Source organism: Lampris incognitus, chromosome 2 (genome assembly GCF_029633865.1).
Source record: "Lampris incognitus isolate fLamInc1 chromosome 2, fLamInc1.hap2, whole genome shotgun sequence".
In the NCBI taxonomy this organism is placed as follows: domain Eukaryota; kingdom Metazoa; phylum Chordata; class Actinopteri; order Lampriformes; family Lampridae; genus Lampris; species Lampris incognitus.
This window is the reverse complement of record NC_079212.1, coordinates 75,787,672-75,807,671: the sequence shown is the minus strand read 5'-3', so window position 1 is coordinate 75,807,671 and position 20,000 is coordinate 75,787,672. Positions and strand designations below refer to the sequence as shown.

Below are 20,000 nucleotides of genomic sequence, written 5' to 3'. Positions count from 1 at the left end.
TAGTGGACATTTCACAAAGGCCACCCAAAGCTGAACATTGACTTTGGCTGACGAAAAGCATTTCAATCAGTGACCTGCTTTGACCAGTAGTGAATTTGGTCTTTTTCGCAATTCTGCTTTGGCTGAAATAAGAAGTGGTGGTGCATGGAGCCTGCTCACCTTGGATGAAAATCTCAGTTTCCCACCCTAATTTTCCTTATTCATCCCAAAATTTATTTGCTTTCACACCAATTAGTCTGAGGAAATGCATGCTTCCTACGTCCAGTTTCATCTATTACGAGATGAAACTGTACGCAGGAGTTGTATGCAGGAGAACATAGAAAGAGGCTTCACATTTACAAGAACATACCATCTCTAAGTGAGCCGGCAAGCTTTATCAGGGAGCCAAATTATTGTTTGGAATCGCATTTGATGGAAAGACATCCTTTTAAAACGAGACTTTCAACTTGCAATAAGTAAATACAAATAATAGTAACATTTGGCAGTGTAACTCCAAAAAGTAAAGTATCTGGAAGATACTTCTACAATACGCAAAGATTTGGGATATGTTTTTGAACTGACAAGTAAATGGAGTCCTATTCACTTAGTAATGTTACAACAAAGTCAGCATCATTCACTGTCTATATGCAAGTTGACATTTAGGATTACACAGATAAAGGCAATAATTTGATTATCGCAACAAATTAATCAAACTATCTTAATTTAAGATCTAAATCGCTGCCAATAATGTGATTAAGAGAGCTAGCTTTTCCAGCAGCCATTTGAACCACTGTGGCTTTTTACACCTCCATCAGAGTTCTTCCACCAGAGTTCTTTCATCACAGTTCTTCCATCACAGTTCTTTCATCACAGTTCTTCCATCACAGTTCTTTCATCAGAGTTCGTCCATCACAGTTCTTTCATCAGAGTTCTTTCATCACAGTTCTTCCATCACAGTTCCTCCATCACAGTTCTTTCATCACAGTTCTTTCATCACAGTTCTTCCATCACAGTTCCTCCATCACAGTTCTTTCATCACAGTTCTTTCATCAGTTCTTCCATCACAGTTCCTCCATCACAGTTCTTTCATCAGAGTTCCTCCATCACAGTTCTTCCATCACAGTTCTTTCATCACAGTTCCTCCATCACAGTTCTTCCATCAGTTTTTCCATCAGAGTTCTTTCATCAGAGTTCGTCCATCACAGTTCTTCCATCAGAGTTCTTTCATCAAAGTTCTTTCATCACAGTTCTTCCATCAGAGTTCTTCCATCACAGTTCTTTCATCAGAGTTCTTCCATCAGAGTTCTTCCATCACAGTTCTTTCATCACAGTTCTTCCATCAGAGTTCTTCCATTAGAGTTCTTTCATCACAGTTCTTTCATCAAAGTTCTTCCATCACAGTTTTTTCATCAAAGTTCTTTCATCAAAGTTCTTTCATCAGAGTTCTTCCATCACAGTTCTTCCATTAGAGTTCTTTCATCACAGTTCTTTCATCAAAGTTCTTCCATCACAGTTCTTTCATCAAAGTTCTTCCATCACAGTTCTTTCATCACAGTTCTTTCATCACAGTTCTTCCATCAGAGTTCTTCCATTAGAGTTCTTTCATCACAGTTCTTTCATCAAAGTTCTTCCATCACAGTTTTTTCATCAAAGTTCTTTCATCACAGTTCCTTCATCACAGTTCTTTCATCACAGTTCTTTCATCAAAGTTCTTCCATCATAGTTCTTTCATCAAAGTTCTTTCATCAGTTCTTTCATCAAAGTTCTTTCATCACAGTTCTTTCATCAGAGTTCTTTCATCACAGTTCTTTCATCAGAGTTCTTCCATTAGAGTTCTTTCATCACAGTTCTTTCCTCAGAGTTCTTCCATCACAGTTCTTTCATCAAAGTTCTTCCATCACAGTTCTTCCATCAAAGTTCTTCCATCACAGTTCTTCCATCACAGTTCTTCCATCGCAGTTCTTTCATCACAGTTCTTTCATCACAGTTGTTTCATCAAAGTTCTTCTATCACAGTTCTTCCATCAAAGTTCTTCCATCACAGTTCTTCCATCAGAGTTCTTTCATCAGAGTTCTTTCGGAAAACTTCCTGCTACTGGCATCTGACCCGGAAATGGTAGATAAAGGGCAACATGACAAGCGGCAGTACACAATCACATTACACAACATTAATGCACCATAAAATAAGAGCTTAACACTGCAAAGCTTTTGGGTGGGCGAAAAAACAGGAATGGACATTTTTCTGAAAAATGCAGAACACAATCCTGGAAGCGAGGTCTCATAATGTAACTCCCATAACGCAGCTATTCAACAAGTCTTGTCAATGTGGATCTTTACAGAGACTGCATTAGATCACCTTAATTTGATTATTTACCTTGATCACAGTACTGACTTCCTGTAAACAATTCAATCAAAATGACTGCTGATGAAACATATTTAACGCCAAAAATGGGGCAAAAGGGACTGCTAGGGTGGGGGAACGGAAAGGAAAGGGGAGGGAAAAGAAGGAAAAAACACGCAATATATCCATTTCTTCTCTACTCATTTATCTTTTTAACATTGTTTTCGCACACTTCCGCACTTATTGCAAGGGATATCGTCACTTTTATTTTCACATCTCTTGCGGGATTCGAACCTATTCTGTGGCGAGAGCAGCCGACACGAGTTTGAAGGAAGCTGGTGTTGCAAGTGTAGGTGCATATAAATAACAGACAGAGTCGGGCTGTGTCGCTTAGTAACATGTATTCACCGGCTGTGCCCATAACGCAACTGAGGCATGTTACACAGGGCAAGTATAAATCAATCAGTTCCCCCAGGGGGAGCTGTTGGCTGCATAACATTACCCTACAACATCTCCCTTCCTTTCATAGAATACAATACCAAATAATATAATGGATAGTATTAGCCATTAGAACATTAGTGCTCATATCCCAATATTAAATAGTGCAATGGAAATAGTGCATCAAGAAGGAACAGCAAGTCAACATCAACCAAAACCTCTGCAGAACAATAACGACAAAATAGTAGCATCAGAACATCCACAAGACCACTGAATAAGAACATTAGAAGTGAACATACAGTGTATGACCTAGAGGTCAAGTCTTTCTGGAGGCTTAATCTGCCCCCCGCTCTGGGAGAAGGCCCGGCCCTGTAACTCATGGCATGGTGTGGTCACAGCCTGTGGGCGAGATGGCGGCGACCTCGGGGCTGACGACCTTGGAGACATTACAGGGCTGCTGACGACTTCCTCCATGCTGCTCCTGCTCACATGGCCACCTTCAGCTGCACACGCGCCCACAGGCTGATCCGGTGGCCGTTCTGTGTGGGCTGATGGCTGTGGAGGGGCAACCTCTGCTGGTCGGAGATCAACCCTGTTGCGACGGTACGTGGTTCCCTCCACGTTGACGAGATAGGACCGCGGTCCCACCTGCTGCAGGCATACTCCTCTCCTCCATCGGCCTGTCCTGTCACCCGGGATTGGTTTCATCCTGACAGGCTGGCCGACGTTTAGCTCTGGCAGATCCCTCGCAGTTCTGTCATATGTCAACTTCGCTGCCTGATGCTTCACCCTCAGCTTGTCTGTGACCCCAGTGATGATCTGAGGTGCTAGTAGCTGGTCGGCCACAGGGAGAAGAGTTCTCAGCCTCCGTGACATCAGCCGTTGTGCTGGGCTGCAGCGCATGTCCTCAGTGGGCGTGTTTCTCCAGTGTAGAAAAGCCTTCCAGGGGTCTTCGTCGGCCTCTGCTTTTCTGCATAGGCCTTTCACAATCTTCACTGCAGACTCTGCTTTGCCGTTAGCTTTTGGGCGTCTCGGGGAGGACATGACATCTTCGAAGCCCCACTCCCTCGCAAACGCCCGAAACTCTCCACAATCAAACTGACCTCCAGAGTCGGAAATGACCCGGTCAGGGATACCGTACCGTGCAAACTGCGCCTTGCACCTTCGGATGGTCGTTTCTGCCGACAGGTCTGGGAGTAGATCAATCTCCCAGAAGTCTGAATAGTGATCCACCATGAGCAGGAAGTCCTGCCTTGCGTAGCTGAACAAGTCCATGCTCACCAGCTGCCAGGGACGTGTGGGGAGCGGGTGTGACATCATAGTCTCTTTTTGTTGCTCGTGTGCATACTCGTTACACACTGAGCACTGCTGCACATAGTCTTTGATTTCCCCCTGCATATTTAGCTAGTAGAGAGTATCCCGGGCCTGTCTATAACAAGCCTCACCCCCCACGTGGTTGTAGTGGATCCGTTTCAGCATCTCAGGACGCATAGCTTTTGGAATGATGACACGCTGGCTCCTAAAAAGCACACCGTCCTGTGCGCTTATTTCATCTCTGATGGCCCAGTATTCTCTGATGGCTATGGGGCTCTCCTCTTTGTGTTCTGGCTATCCCTCCAGCACGACCGACTTGAGTGTTTGAAGACACACATCCTCCTCTGTGTGTTTTCGAATCTGTGCGAGGCGTTGGTTGGTGACGTTTAGATAGTCTGCCTGCTGAATGGCTGCTGTGTCGTACTGCACCTGTTGCATGCTGCAGACCATTTCACGTCTGTACTGAGTGTCCGTTCTCTGTGGCGGGGTGGTGGCTCTGCTGAGCGTGTCACTGATGTACATTTCAGGGCCTGGCTTGTACATCACTGTGAGGCAGTAGTTCTGAAGTGTGAGGAGCATGCTTTGAAGGCGCTTTGGTGCACTGAGAAGGGGCTTAGTGAAGATTGACACCAGCGGGCGGTGGTCGGTCTCTGCAGTCACATCACCCCTCCCATATAGGTAGTAGTGGAAGCGTTGACAAGTGAATACGATGCTCAGGCACTCCTTCTCAATCTGTGCATAGTTTTGCTCCGTCTGGTTCAGCGCGCGGGAGGCGAACGCGACCGGCTGTCCCCCCTGAAGCAGGCAGCAGCCCAAACCGGTCTGACTGGAGTCGCTCTGTATGGTGACTGGCTTGCTGACATCATAGTAACGTAGTACTGGCACCGCCGTGACCAGCGTTTTGATTTCTTTCATAGCAGCATCATGTTTGGGCAACCAGTGCCACAGCACACCTTTGTCCAGCAACCTTCTCAGCGGTTCACACACCTCTGACAAGCGGGGCATGAACCTCGATAAATAGTTAACGAAGCCGACACACCGCTGAATGCCTTTTGCATCCGTGGGGTTTGGCATGTCCAGGACTGCCCTGACCTTCTCGGGATCAGCTTTGAGGCCCTCCACCGTCAGTATGTGGCCGTGGAAGCGGACCTCCCTCACACGAAACTGTAGCTTTTTTATGCTCCGCCTCAGCTTCACTTCCCTGCATCTGTCCATCAGAGCAATGAGGTTTGCGTTGTGGTTGCGAACGGCCTCCTCCTCCGTGTCCCCACAGCCGACTATGAGGATGTCATCGGCTATGGGCTCAATTCCTTTCAAACCCGCCAGCAGCTCATGTTGTTTCCTCTGGTACAGCTCTGGTGCGACTGACACGCCAAAAGGGAGCTTCAGCCATCGCTTTCTACCCCACGGCGTCCAGAACGTTGTCATCAAGCTGCTCTCCTCATCCAGGCGACACTGCAAGAATGCGTCGCGCGCATCCACCAGGGTGAAGATACGTGCCTTAGGCAGCTTGTACAGCACGTCATCTAAAGTGGGCATGAGGTAATGGGACCTTTTCAGGGCTCAGTTAAGTGGCTTGGGGTCGATGCAAAGCCTCAATTTGTCTGGCTTCTTCACTATGACCAGATTGCTAATCCAGTCTGTGGGCTGAGTGACTGTGGTTAAGTGTCCATCCTTTTCATATTGGTCCAGCTGCACCTTAACAGCAGCCTTGAGGGCCACCGGGACATTTCTTGGTGCGCACTGGACAGGGGCCACAGTGCTATCCAACTCGAAGTGAACATCACCTGGCAGTGACTCGACTGGGCTGGTGAACACGTCATTGTAAGTGTTAATGAGACAGCCTTTGGTTAGCTCACCTGTCTTGCAGTGCTCCACTTTATTCAGCTCTTCGGGAATGGTGAAGCGTATCAAGCCAAGTCTCTCGCATGTCTCCCCTGAAAGCAAGGGCTTCTGGCTGGTGCGCACAACCTCAAAGTCCAGTCTGTGCGTCTTGCCCCTGATGACACACTGTGTGCTGTACACGCCCATTGAGCTCATCCACTCACTGTTGTAGAGTCTCAGCCTGGTGAGACTTTTCTGAAGAGGCACTCTAGGCGCCAGTCTCATCTTGTCTTTCAAGCTCATCACGTTGCAGGTGGCTCCAGAGTCAAGCTGGCACCTCTGGACCCCTCTGTGCAGTGGCAGGTTTACAAACCACTTTTTCCTTTGAGTGTTCACAGCCCCCACGCTCTCAGCCGTGTACACATCCCTCTCATCGCGGTCGCTGTCCTCCGGGTCCCCTAGCGGCGGGTCATCCACAGCGTTCAACTGACGTGCTTGCTGGCCTCTTTTCATGCATACTTTGGCAAAGTGATTAGCAGTGCCACACAAGCGACATGACTTTCCAAATGCGGGGCACAGGTCTCGCCCCCGTCTGTGCGGTGTGCCACAGTACTTGCATTCACCTGTGCCTCTCTGTGGCTGTGCAGATGTGTTGGTGGGCTCAGATGGCCTGCTGGTAGGTCTCCGTCCTGGTCGCTGTCCATGTGCTACATTGATGCTCTCCCCAGGCACAGAGCTGCTAAGTGACATGGATTTTAACTTATTGTCCAACACCTCCGCTGCACGGCAAATGTCAATAGCTCCCTCCAACTTAAGCTCCTTTTCTCTTAGCATGCGTCGTCTGGCGCCCTCATCAGTTGTTCCAAGAACAAGCCTGACCCTTATAAGCTCGTCTCTTATAGCTCCATATTCACATGTGGCAGCCTTTTCTCTCAGTCTCGTGACAAAAGCATCCACAGGTTCTCCTTCCTCTTGTTTAAGGTTGCCAAAAACATATTTCTCAAAGATGACGTTTTTGGTAGGTGTGAAGTATTCCCCCAGTTTGTCGAGTATCGCTCCGGCGTCTTTCTGCTCTTCCGCTGTGAGTCCCAGGTTGTGCACGTAAACATGGAGGCATTCCTTCCCCATTAGCCTCCGGAGCGTCGCTGCCTGCACCGGCTTCTCTGCCTTGTCGATCCCGGTCGCAAGCAAATAATCCTCAACCTCTGATCGAAAGCTAGCCCAGTTGCTGTGAAGATCCCCAGTCATCTTCATGGGCTCTGGCGGCGGAATATTGGAAGCCATCGTCTTGGCTCGATGCTAATGCTAGCAGGCTAACTGAAACTTCTAGCTACGCTTAGTAAAACAAATAAACGCACGCTGTTCAAGCAACAGGCAACGTAAGACTCACGTTGGGTTCCAATACAGCTTCTGACACCATGTTGCAAGTGTAGGTGCATATAAATAACAGACAGAGTCGGGCTGTGTCGCTTAGTAACATGTATTCACTGGCTGTGCCCATAACGCAACTGAGGCATGTTACACAGGGCAAGTATACATCAATCAGTGCCCCCAGGGGGAGCTGTTGGCTGCATAACATTACCCTACAACAGCTGGTGTTACGCCTATCTCCTTCCTGTGGAAACGTGAGCCAGGGGAGTTATTCGACAAGAGTTCCGGCCATATGCCATTGGGTTAATCGGGTGGGATAAGGGGAAAACTAGAAATGCATTTAGAAAAAGAAAAGAAATAACAGTTGCTGAGATTGCAAACACTGATCAGCTGTAATGCGGTACCATCTGTCTCATGTCCACACAGGAATGAATGGACCATCTGTCTCATGTCCAAACTGGAATGGACCATCTGTCTAATGTCCACACTGGAAGGAATGGACCATCTGTCTCATGTCCACACTGGAATGGACCATCTGTCTAATGTTCACACTGGAAGGAATGGACCATCTGTCTCATGTCCACACTGGAATGGACCATCTGTCTCATATCCACACTGGGAGGAATGTACCATCTGTCTCATGTCAACACTGGAATGTACCATCTGTGTAATGTCCACACTGGAAGGAATGTACCATCTGTCTCATGTCAACACTGGAATGTACCATCTGTGTAATGTCGACACTGGAAGGAATGTACCATCTGTCTCATGTCCAAACTGGAATGCACCATCTGTGTAATGTCCACACTGGAAGGAATGGACCATCTGTCTCATGTCCACACTGGAATGGACCATCTGTCTAATGTCCACACAGGAATGGACCACCTGTCTCATGTCCACACTGGAATGGACCATCTGTCTAATGTCCACACTGGAAGGAATGGACCATCTGTCTCATGTCCACACTGGAATGGACCAGGTGTCTCATGTCCACACTGGAAGGAATGGACCATCTGTCTCATATCCACATTGGAATGTACCATCTGTGTAATGTCCACACTGGAAGGAATGTACCATCTGTCTCATGTCCAAACTGGAATGTACCATCTGTGTTATTTCCACACTGGAAGGAATGTACCATCTGTCTCATGTCCAAACTGGAATGTACCATCTGTGTTATGTCCACACTGGAAGGAATGGACCATCTGTCTCATGTCCACACTGGAGTAGACAATCTGTCTCATGTCCACATTGGAATGTACCATCTGTGTAATGTCCACACTGGAAGGAATGTACCATCTGTCTCATGTCCAAACTGGAATGTACCATCTGTGTTATTTCCACACTGGAAGGAATGGACCATCTGTCTCATGTCCACACTGGAATGGACCATCTGTCTAACGTTCACACTGGAAGGAATGGACCATCTGTCTCATGTCCACAATGGAATGGACCAAGTGTCTCATGTCCACACTGGAGTAGACAATCTGTCTCATGTCCACATTGGAATGTACCATCTGTGTAATGTCCACACTGGAAGGAATGTACCATCTGTCTCATGTTCACACTGGAATTTACCATCTGTCTAATGTCCACACTGGAAGGAATGTACCACCTGTCTCATGTCCACACTGGAATGAAGTTACTTTACACACACCAGTGTGTAAAAAAACAAACATATAGAGTTGATATGTACACGTTATGTATAGATGTTGATATGCATACATTTTGATATGTATAGTTGATATGTGTGCATGTATACATGTAAACATAACATGTATACGTGTTATGTATACACATTGATATGTACATGTTGATATGTACACACTGTATGCATGTTGATATGTATAAATAACATGTATAGATGTTGATAAGTATACATGTTATGTATACATATCAACATCTGTACATGTTCTCTAATATGTACACGTTGATATGTATACATGTGTTGATATGTGTACATGTTGATATGTGTACATGTATTGCTGTGTGTACATGTTGATATAAACACATTTTGATACGAACACGTTATGTACACATTTTGATATGTGTACATGTGTTGCTATGTGTACATGTTGATATAAGCACATTTTGATATGAACAAGTTATGTACACGTGTTGATATGTGTACGTGTTGATATATGTACACGCTGATATGTATACATGTGTTGCTATGTGTACATGTTGATATAACCACATTTTGATATGAACACGTTATGTACACATGTTGATATGTATACATGTGTTGCTGTGTATACATGTGTTGCTATGTGTACATGTTGATATAAGCACATTTTGATATGAACACGTTATGTACACATGTTGATATGTGTACACGTGTTGATATGTGTACATGTGTTGATATATATATGTTACGGGTAATGTTAAAAAGCGGTTAATCTGCAATCTACCTGGCTAATGTGCAGATTACCCAACGGGGCGGCTAATGTGCAGATTACCCGCCAGAACGGGTTATCTGCACATTAACCGGGTAGTCTGCACACTACCCGGATCTCCCATCAGGCTGCTGTAGCCTACTCTCGCTGGAGACTTGCGTCATTCAACCAATCCGGCACATTCTGGTCTTTTCTGGTGGTTGTGTAAAAGTGCATGTGAAATGTATGGCCTGTTCATTCATGTGTCTTGCCTGATTGGCAGACAGGAATGGCATTTGGACATATGTTGTCGCTGCTTCTGCTCCTACATACTGGGCTTATAAACGGATTTGGTTCTGTTTTCATATCATCTAGTCTTAGTATGTCCCCCGCCAGTACCCCTCTTCCATAAAGTGTTATTTACCAGTCTGTCCACGAAGGGGCGCCATTTGGGATTGGTTGAATGATGCATGTCTCCAGTGAGAGTAGGCTATAGCAGCCTGATGGGAGATGGCCGACACTGATATTTCTTTTCACCCTTGTCAAATGTGTAGCCTACTCATTCATATCAGGGGTCAGATAGAGAGCGAGGAGGAGGAGGAGGCCTCATGTGTGTGTTCTTTGATGCTAATAGCCTCGTTATACAAGTGGGGGAACGTTGATCTAAAGACAGAATGATATCGCCAACGTCTGTTCTTTCATTTCCCACAACTTGTGATTCCTCACATGGCCTCACTTCATGAGTCTTTAGGCTAAAGGCCAGCAGCTGATTTACATATCCACATATCCTAAAAAGATGAGTTGCAGGTTCCTTCCATCCCCATTAACCATCCAAGCGGGTAGTCTGCACATCAACCGTTTTTTCACATTACCCGTAACATATACATGTTGATATGAACACGTTGATATGAACACATGTTTGCATGTACACATGTTGATATGTAAACATGTTGATATGAACACGTTGATATGAACAAATGTTGACATGTACACGTTGATATGAACACATGTTGACATGTACACGTGTTGATATGTACACGTTGATATGAACACGTTGATATGTATGTGTTGATATAAAAATGTGTTGATTTGTACACAAGTTGATATGAACACGTTGATTTGTACAAGTTGATATGAACACATGTTGATATGAGCACGTTGATATGAACAAATGTTGACATGTACATATGTTGATATGTAAACATGTCGATATGAAAACGTTGATACGAACACATGTCGACATGTACACATGTTGATATGTAAACATGTTATGAACACATGTTGACATGTACACGTGTTGATATGTACACGTTGATATGAACACATGTTGCTATGTATGTGTTGATATGAAAATGTGTTGATATGTACACAAGTTGATATGAACACGTTGATATGAATACGTTGATTTGTACAAGTTGATATGAACACGTTGCTATGTATGTGTTGATATGAAAATGTGTTGATATGTACACAAGTTGATATGTACACGTTGCTATGTGTACGTGTCGATATGAACACGTTGATATGAACACATGTTGACATGTACACATGTTATGTAAACATGTTATGAACACATGTTGACATGTACACGTGTTGATATGAACACGTTGATATGTACACGTTGATATGAACACATGTTGCTATGTATGTGTTGATATGAAAATGTGTTGATATGTACACAAGTTGATAGGAACACGTTGATTTGTACAAGTTGATATGAACACATGTTGCTATGTATGTGTTGATATGAAAATGTGTTGATATGTACACAAGTTGATATGTACACGTTGCTATGTATACGTGTCGATATGAACACGTTGATATGAACATGTTGCTATGTATACGTGTTGATATGAACATGTGTTGATATGTACACATGTTGGTATGTATACATGTGTTAATATGTACACATGTAGATATGTATACGTGTTGATATGTATATGTGTTGATATGTACATGTTATGTATACGTGTTGATATGTATACATGTTGATATGTATACGTGTTGATATGTATATGTGTTGATATGTACATGTTGATAATGTATACGTGTTATGTATACATGTTGATATGTATACATGTTGATATGTATACGTGTTGATATGTATATGTGTTGATATGTACATTTTATGCATGTGTGTTGATATGTATACATGTTGATATGTATACGTGTTGATATGTATACGTGTTATGTATACGTTATGTATACGTGTTGATATATATATATAAATGTTGATATGTATGTGTTGATATGTACATGCGTCGATATGTATATGTGTTGATATGTATACATGTTGATATGTATGTGTTGATATGTACATGTTGATATTTATATGTGTTGATATGTATACATGTTATGTACATGTTGATATGTATACGTGTTATGTATGTGTTGATATGTACATGTTGATATTTATACGTGTTGATATGTATACATGTTGATATGTATATGTATTGATATGTACACGTGTTGATATGTACACGTTGATATGAACACGTTGATATGTATGTGTTGATATGAAAATGTGTTGATATGTACACAAGTTGATATGAACACGTTGATTTGTACAAGTTGATATGAACACATGTTGATATGTACATGTTGACATGTATACATATGCTGATATGTACATATGTTGATATGTCTAATGTTCTCTCCCCAGTGATGCACACTCATGTAAACATAGCTTGTGTCATATGTAAATATGTTCTTGCTACAGTTTTGATGACATTTTAGAAAGTTATCTTATAGGATTCTATATGTAAATCATATATTATTGTAATGATATAAATATGTATTTCCTATCCGGGTGACATGTTTTGAAGCTGGCAAGTCAGCCATACTGCAACAAAGATGAGCACTAGATGTTTCATTCTTTGACAATGTTGTGTTTTATCCATCCCATGGCACATTTACATAAAGAATATTTACGTACAGATGCAGATCCTCAGCTACCAGTCAGGAGCAAGGAGAAGCTCAGCGTATCATACAAGTACCCATGTTATGTCACACCAAACATACAGATTATTTGATGGGTAATCCTGACCCCACTTCAGTGTTGGACACGAGGTTGTTGTGCGTTTATATATACAATTAACATCCCATTCCAGCACCTGAACAAAACACAGGTGTACCTGGACCCTTACTTCCCTGCTGCAGACCCAAGCTGCCAGCTCCGACAGACTCACATCACGTCTCAGCGGGTAGCACTTCCCATCCTGCTGAACAACACTCAGTGAGGAGAGGAACGGTACAGGAAAAGAAAACCAATTCACTGTTCTTGTTGTGGCAGGAAGCTGCTACACGTGAGAAGAAAAGAAACTAGACACGTAGAGGTTTCTGGGAGTGACCTTGCATTCGTCTTATATTTGACTAATTTTCTGAAAGACATTTCTCATAAGTTGGACAAAAATCACAGTACAGCCATAAGAGAACCCCCAAGTTGCTCGCCGTTTTTTAAAATGGCAACAAGAGCAGGAGAATGGAGGCTCCATCACGCTGCAGTTCCTCCACACCTCCTCAGTTATTCTAACTCCAGTTTCAAGGCTGGGAATGGAAACCTGTTCCACGTCTTTTTTGACAGAATTTCTTGAAGCAGAGTGAAAGATAACATAAATCACAGCCTGGCAGAAGAGACGGCCAGCAGTACTGGGGCTCTCTGAGGACAGGATGGAGAAACACCGCTCTGCACAAACTCATCACAAAACAAATTGGTCCCAACATCTGGTTTTCCAAAATCTCTCTTCAGCCCTCCTTCCTACACCAGGTTCAGTCTGTAAGAAACGGCACACTACTGCTTCTCTGCACTCGGACACATGGACCTGAGTGTGCATCAACATCTCACTTACTCATGGTTCATTATCATGGCAACGTTTTGTTTGTTACCGCCATTTTGTGTTAACATGACAAAAATCACATCACATCACAAAAATCACATCACATCAAGTCTTCTCACACTGGATTTTACACCATCAGGGGAGGATAGTGAACATTTTGGTAGAAATGCAAACATACTTTTTTTTTGCATTCCCCCCCTCCCCCTTTTTCTCCCCAATTGTATTTGGCCAATTACCCCACTCTTCCAAGCCATCCTGTTCACTGCTCCACCCCCTCTGCTGATCCGGGGAGGGCTGCAGACTACCACGTCTCCTCCTATACATGTGGAGTCACCAGCCGCTTCTTTTCACCTGACAGTGAGGAGTTTCACCAGGGGGACGTAGCGCATGGGAAGATCACGCTATTCCCCCCCAGCCCCCCCGAACAGGAGCCCCGACTGAGCAGAGGAGGCGCTAGTGCAGCGACCAGGACACATACCCACATCCAGCTTCCCAACTGCAGACATGGCCCATTGTGTTTTTGGGGACACCCGACCAAGCCGGAGGTAACATGGGGATTCGAACCAGCAATCCCCATGTTGGTAGGCAATGGAATAGACCACTATGCTACCCGGACACCCCAAACATATACTTTTACCAAATAATTCATCATGAACAAAGGCTTATTCTCCATGGCCCTCATTGGAAGTGGGTAGAATTAACTGCCCTTCATACCATGTGTAGTCTGTCATATGATGTCATCAGGAAATCATGAAATGTCAAAATTATCACAATCCTGTGAGTTGTGTAAATTCTAGCAGTGTAAATATCAGCTGATACGTTGCAGCTATACATCCACCCTCAGTTGGCACTGCTCCCACAGATCCTCTTATAGACATTGTCGAATATCTGCCCCTACTTTTACCTCTGCAAAGCTTGTGTGATTACCTCACAATACTGTGGCCTAACACAAGGTTCTTCAACTCCAGACACCTTCTGAAAAAAAGCAAGCAGTGAGGTGAGACTGTCCCACTGTATACCTCTTGCTGTCCATGAATTTGATAAACTTTTAACTGCTAATGACAAACCAGAAGCCTGGCTGACTTGCCACTGGCATGACAAACCAGAAGCCTGGCTGACTTGCCACTAGCATGACAAACCAGGTGCCAGGCTGACTTGCCACTGGCATGACAAACCAGAAGCCTGGTTGACTTGCCACTGGCATGACAAACCAGATGCCTGGCTGACTTGCCACTGGCATGACAAACCAGATGCCTGGCTGACGTGCCACTGGCATGACAAACCAGAAGCCTGGCTGACGTGCCACTGGCATGACAAACCAGAAGCCTGGCTGACGTGCAACTGGCATGACAAACCAGATGCCTGGCTGACTTGCCACTGGCATGACAAACCAGATGCCTGGCTGACTTGCCACTGGCATGACAAACCAGGTGCCTGGCTGACTTGCCACTGGCATGACAAACCAGATGCCTGGCTGACTTGCCACTGGCATGACAAACCAGAGGCCTGGCTGACTTGCCACTGGCATGACAAACCAGGTGCCTGGCTGACTTGCAACTGGCATGACAAACCAGATGCCTGGCTGACTTGCCACTGGCATGACAAACCAGATGCCTGGCTGACTTGCCACTGGCATGACAAACCAGAAGCCTGGCTGACTTGCCACTGGCATGACAAACCAGATGCCTGGCTGACTTGCCACTGGCATGACAAACCAGGTGCCTGGCTGACTTGCCACTGGCATGACAAACCAGAAGCCTGGCTGACTTGCCACTGGCATGACAAACCAGGTGCCTGGCTGACTTGCCACTGGCATGACAAACCAGGTGCCTGGCTGACTTGCAACTGGCATGACAAACCAGATGCCTGGCTGACTTGCCACTGGCATGACAAACCAGATGCCTGGCTGACTTGCCACTGGCATGACAAACCAGGTGCCTGGCTGACTTGCCACTGGCATGACAAACCAGATGCCTGGCTGACTTGCCACTGGCATGACAAACCAGGTGCCTGGCTGACTTGCCACTGGCATGACAAACCAGGTGCCTGGCTGACTTGCAACTGGCATGACAAACCAGATGCCTGGCTGACTTGCCACTGGCATGACAAACCAGAAGCCTGGCTGACTTGCCACTGGCATGACAAACCAGAAGCCTGGCTGACTTGCCACTGGCATGACAAACCAGATGCCTGGCTGACTTGCCACTGGCATGACAAACCAGGTGCCTGGCTGACTTGCCACTGGCATGACAAACCAGGTGCCTGGCTGACTTGCCACTGGCATGACAAACCAGGTGCCTGGCTGACTTGCCACTGGCATGACAAACCAGGTGCCTGGCTGACTTGCCACTGGCATGACAAACCAGTTGCCTGGCTGACTTGCCACTGGCATGACAAACCAGGTGCCTGGCTGACTTGCCACTGGCATGAGATGCCTGGCTGACTTGCCACTGGCATGACAAACCAGATGCCTGGATGCCTGGCTGACTTGCCACTGGCATGACAAACCATGTGCCTGGCTGACTTGCCACTGGCATAGTGATGAACTTCTATCCAAATGAGTAAATGGGCTGAAGTCTGCTGAAGCCCTGAACATGCTGGAGAAATCCTGCAGATCCAGACTTGATAACTGGGTTGACTAAATAACTTCCATCATGAACTACTGAGGAGGTAGTGGGGGTCTACTGCAATAGCTTCTGGTAATGAATTGCAAATACACATATCAGCCATAATATAACACCAGCGGTGTTACTGACTCCCAGCACATGACGTGTGTTAATGTGTCACGAGGTTTTTACAGTGTCCGGGTGCTCGGTAATATTGATTTGGCTGGAACCTTAAAAAAACAGCCCAAAACTAATTATCAGTTTTATGAAGAAAATATACTTTGTGTGTCACAGAGTTTGTAGAAACCTCGGCTCTAAACAGGGTTCAGCGCCTCCCAGAGGACAGAGGACTGCTGGTGTGCTTCCTGTCCAGGTTATCTCTAGGAGCTGTACTCGGACTGGTCCTCAGTGAGCACAGCAGGTCTACTGCTTACCCCGCCGCCCAAGTTCACACACGACACCCCCAAGGCAATTAAACACTGCCATATCTGAGGACAAGGACAGGACAGCAGAGAGAGAGAGAGAGAGAGAGAGAGAGAGAGAGAGAGAGAGAGAGAGAGAGAGAGAGAGAGAGAGAGAGAGAGAGAGAGAGAGAGAGAGAGAGCAGAGAGAGAGAGAGACAGGAGAGAGAGAGAGAGAGAGAGAGAGAGAGAGAGAGAGAGACAGGAGAGAGAGAGAGAGAGAGAGAGAGAGACAGCAGAGAGATAGAGAGAGAGAGACAGCAGAGAGAGAGAGAGAGAGACAGCAGAGAGAGAGAGAGAGAGAGAGCAGAGAGAGAGAGAGAGAGAGAGAGCAGAGAGAGAGAGAGAGCAGAGAGAGAGAGACAGCAGAGAGAGAGAGAGAGAGAGAGAGAGAGAGAGAGAGAGAGAGAGAGAGAGAGAGAGAGAGGAGAGGGAGAGAAGAGAGACGGAGAACGACAGAGAGAAGAGTGAAGAGAGAGAGACAGAGAAAGAGACAGATTCCACATAAACTGGTGTTACAGCCACTTTTACTTCTCTGACACAGTAGTAATGGGTGATGAAGTGCTCACACTCCTGACATGAAGGATGTATCTGAATCACACAGCAGTGAGTCCAACCAAGTCATTGGATTGGACAAGAGGCATTCCATGAGTACTGATATTCAGTATGACAGCACTGGGACATCCACAGATAACACTTGAGTTAAATTACGAATGGTCGTCAGACGAGGGCGAAGGGAAGGGAAGCTTGGAGGAAACATTTATTTAGCTCTGCTAATTAAATGATTAAACAAACAAACAAATGTTCATTTGTTTGTCATCTGTGATGGGCTGGCGGCCTGTCCAGGGTGTTTCCCCACCTGCCGCCCACTGACTGCTGGGATAGGCTCCAGCATCCTGCACAGCAGGATAAGCTGTTAAGATAATGGATCACTGGATGGATGGATGGATGGATGGATGGATGGATGGATGGACAATTCATAATCTTGTCACTTATTACTGTGAACTAATAAATGGTGATTGTAGAACTGTTGTATAAAAGCAATATCACACTCGGGGTCGTGCTGTCATACTGCGGCCTCGTACCTACGACTGAATCACAGCCATGCTGATATTCAGTATAACAGCACACCCTCTCATGTGATGTTGCTTAAATAAGAAGGAAGCACAGTGCACTTACATTATTCCTGCACATTTCTGCCAGACAGCAGACAGGAAGTAAGAGCAGGAGACACACCAGGAAGGTCATTAACGCTTGTATCACTCAAATAATCCACCCATTACCCAGACCACTTGTCCATTACCCAGGCGGCTTATTCATTACCTTGACCATTTATCCATTACCCAGACTGCTTATTCATTACCCAGACCGCTTATCCACTACCCAGACCGCTTATTCATTACCCAGACCGCTTATCCATTACCCAGACCGCTTATTCATTACCCAGACCATTTATCCATTACCCATACCGCTTATTCATTACCCAGACCACGTATCCATTACCCAGACCATTTATCCATTATCCAGGCCGCTTATTCATTACCCAGACCATTTATCCATTACCCAGACCGCTTATCCATTACCCAGACCGCTTATTCATTACCCAGACCATTTATCCATTACCCATACCACTTATCAATTACCCAGACCACTTATCCACTACCCAGACTGCTTATTCATTACCCAGACCGCTTATTCATTACTCAGACCGCCTATTCATTACCCAGACCGCTTATCCATTACCCACACCGTTTATCCACTACCCAGACAGCTTATCCATTACCCAGACCACTTATGCATTACCCAGACCACTTATCCATTACCCAGACCATTTATCCATTACCCAGACCGCTTATCCATTACCCAGACCGCTTATTCATTACCCAGACCGCTTATCCATTACCCAAACTGCTTGTTCATTACCCAGACCGCTTATCCATTACCCAGACCACTTGTCCATTACCCAGACCGCTTATTCATTACCGAGACCACTTATCCACTACCCAGACCGCTTATTCATTACCCAGACCGCTTATCCATTATCCAGACCGCTTATCCACTACCCAGACCGCTTATCCATTACCCAGTCAAATTACCCATTACCCAGACCGCTTATTCATTACCCAGACAGCTTATTCATTACCCAGACCGCTTATCCATTACCCAGACCGCTTGTTCATTACCCAGACCGCTTATCCATTACCCAGACCGCTTATAAATTACCCACACCGCTTATCTATTACCCAGACCTCTAATCCTGTTTTAGGGTCACGGATGCTGAAGCCTATCCCAGCAGTCATTGGGCAGCAAACAGGGAGACACCCTGCAGAGGCTGCCAGGCCATCACAGGGCCCAGACATATACAAACACACACACACACACACACACACACACACACACACACACACACACACACACACACACACACACATTAACACCTAGACAATTTAGTATGGCCGATCCACCTGACCTACATGTCTTTGATTCAGCTGACCTACATGTCCTTGATTCATCTGACCTACATTTCTTTGATTCACCTGGTCTACATGTCTTTGATTCTGCTGACCTACATGTCTTTGATTCACCTGACCTACATGTTTTTGATTCAGCTGACCTACATGTCTTTGATTCAGCTGACCTACATGTCTTTGTTTCTGCTGACATACATGTCTTTGATTCAGCTGCACTACATGTCTTTGATTCACCTGACCTACATATCTTTGATTCAGCTCACCTACATGTCCTTGATTCAGCTGACCTACATGTCTTTGATTCACTTGACCTACATGTCTTTTTTCTGCTGAGATACATGTCTTTGAGTCAGCTGACCTACATGTCTTTGATTCACCTTACCTAAATGTCTTTGATTCAGCTGACCTATATGTCTTTGATTCTGCTGACCTACATGTCTTTGATTCACCTGGCCAACATATCTTATATTCAGCTGACCTACATGTATTTGATTCAGCTGACCTACATGTCTTTGATTCACCTGACCTATATGTCTTTGATTTTGCTGACCTATATGTCTTTGATTCAGCTGACCTATATGTCTTTGATTCACCTGACCTACATGTTTTTGATTCTGCTGACCTACAGGTCCTTGATTCACCTGGCCTACATGTTTTTGACTCTGCTGACCTACATGTCTTTGATTCACCTGACCTAAATGTCTTTGATTCAGCTGATCTATATGTCTTTGATTCTGCTGACCAACATGTCTTTGATTCACCTGACCTAGTAAATGTCTTTGATTCTGCTAACCTACATGTTTTTGATTCACTTGACCTACATGTCTTTGATTCACTTGACCTAAATATCTTTGATTCAGCTGACCTATATGTCTTTGATTCTGCTGACCTACATGTCTTTGATACTGTTGACCTACATGTCTTTTATTCACCTGACTTAAATATCTTTGATTCAGCTGACCTATATGTCTTTGATTCTGCTGAC

General features: G+C 45.1%; 1 protein-coding gene across 2 annotated transcripts in view; it reads right to left on the bottom strand.

Annotated features, from left to right (window-relative positions):
• Positions 1-15,936: 15,936 nt before the first annotated feature.
• The window catches only part of LOC130108367 (natural resistance-associated macrophage protein 2-like), a 273,265-nt gene continuing 269,201 nt past the window's right edge, over positions 15,937-20,000 (bottom strand). For both annotated transcript variants that reach the window (XM_056275274.1, XM_056275273.1), the window contains exon 17: positions 15,937-16,571. In XM_056275274.1, coding sequence (XP_056131249.1) covers positions 16,464-16,571 — 108 coding nt within the window. In that variant the 3' untranslated portion in view covers positions 15,937-16,463. The remainder of the gene's footprint in view (positions 16,572-20,000) is intronic.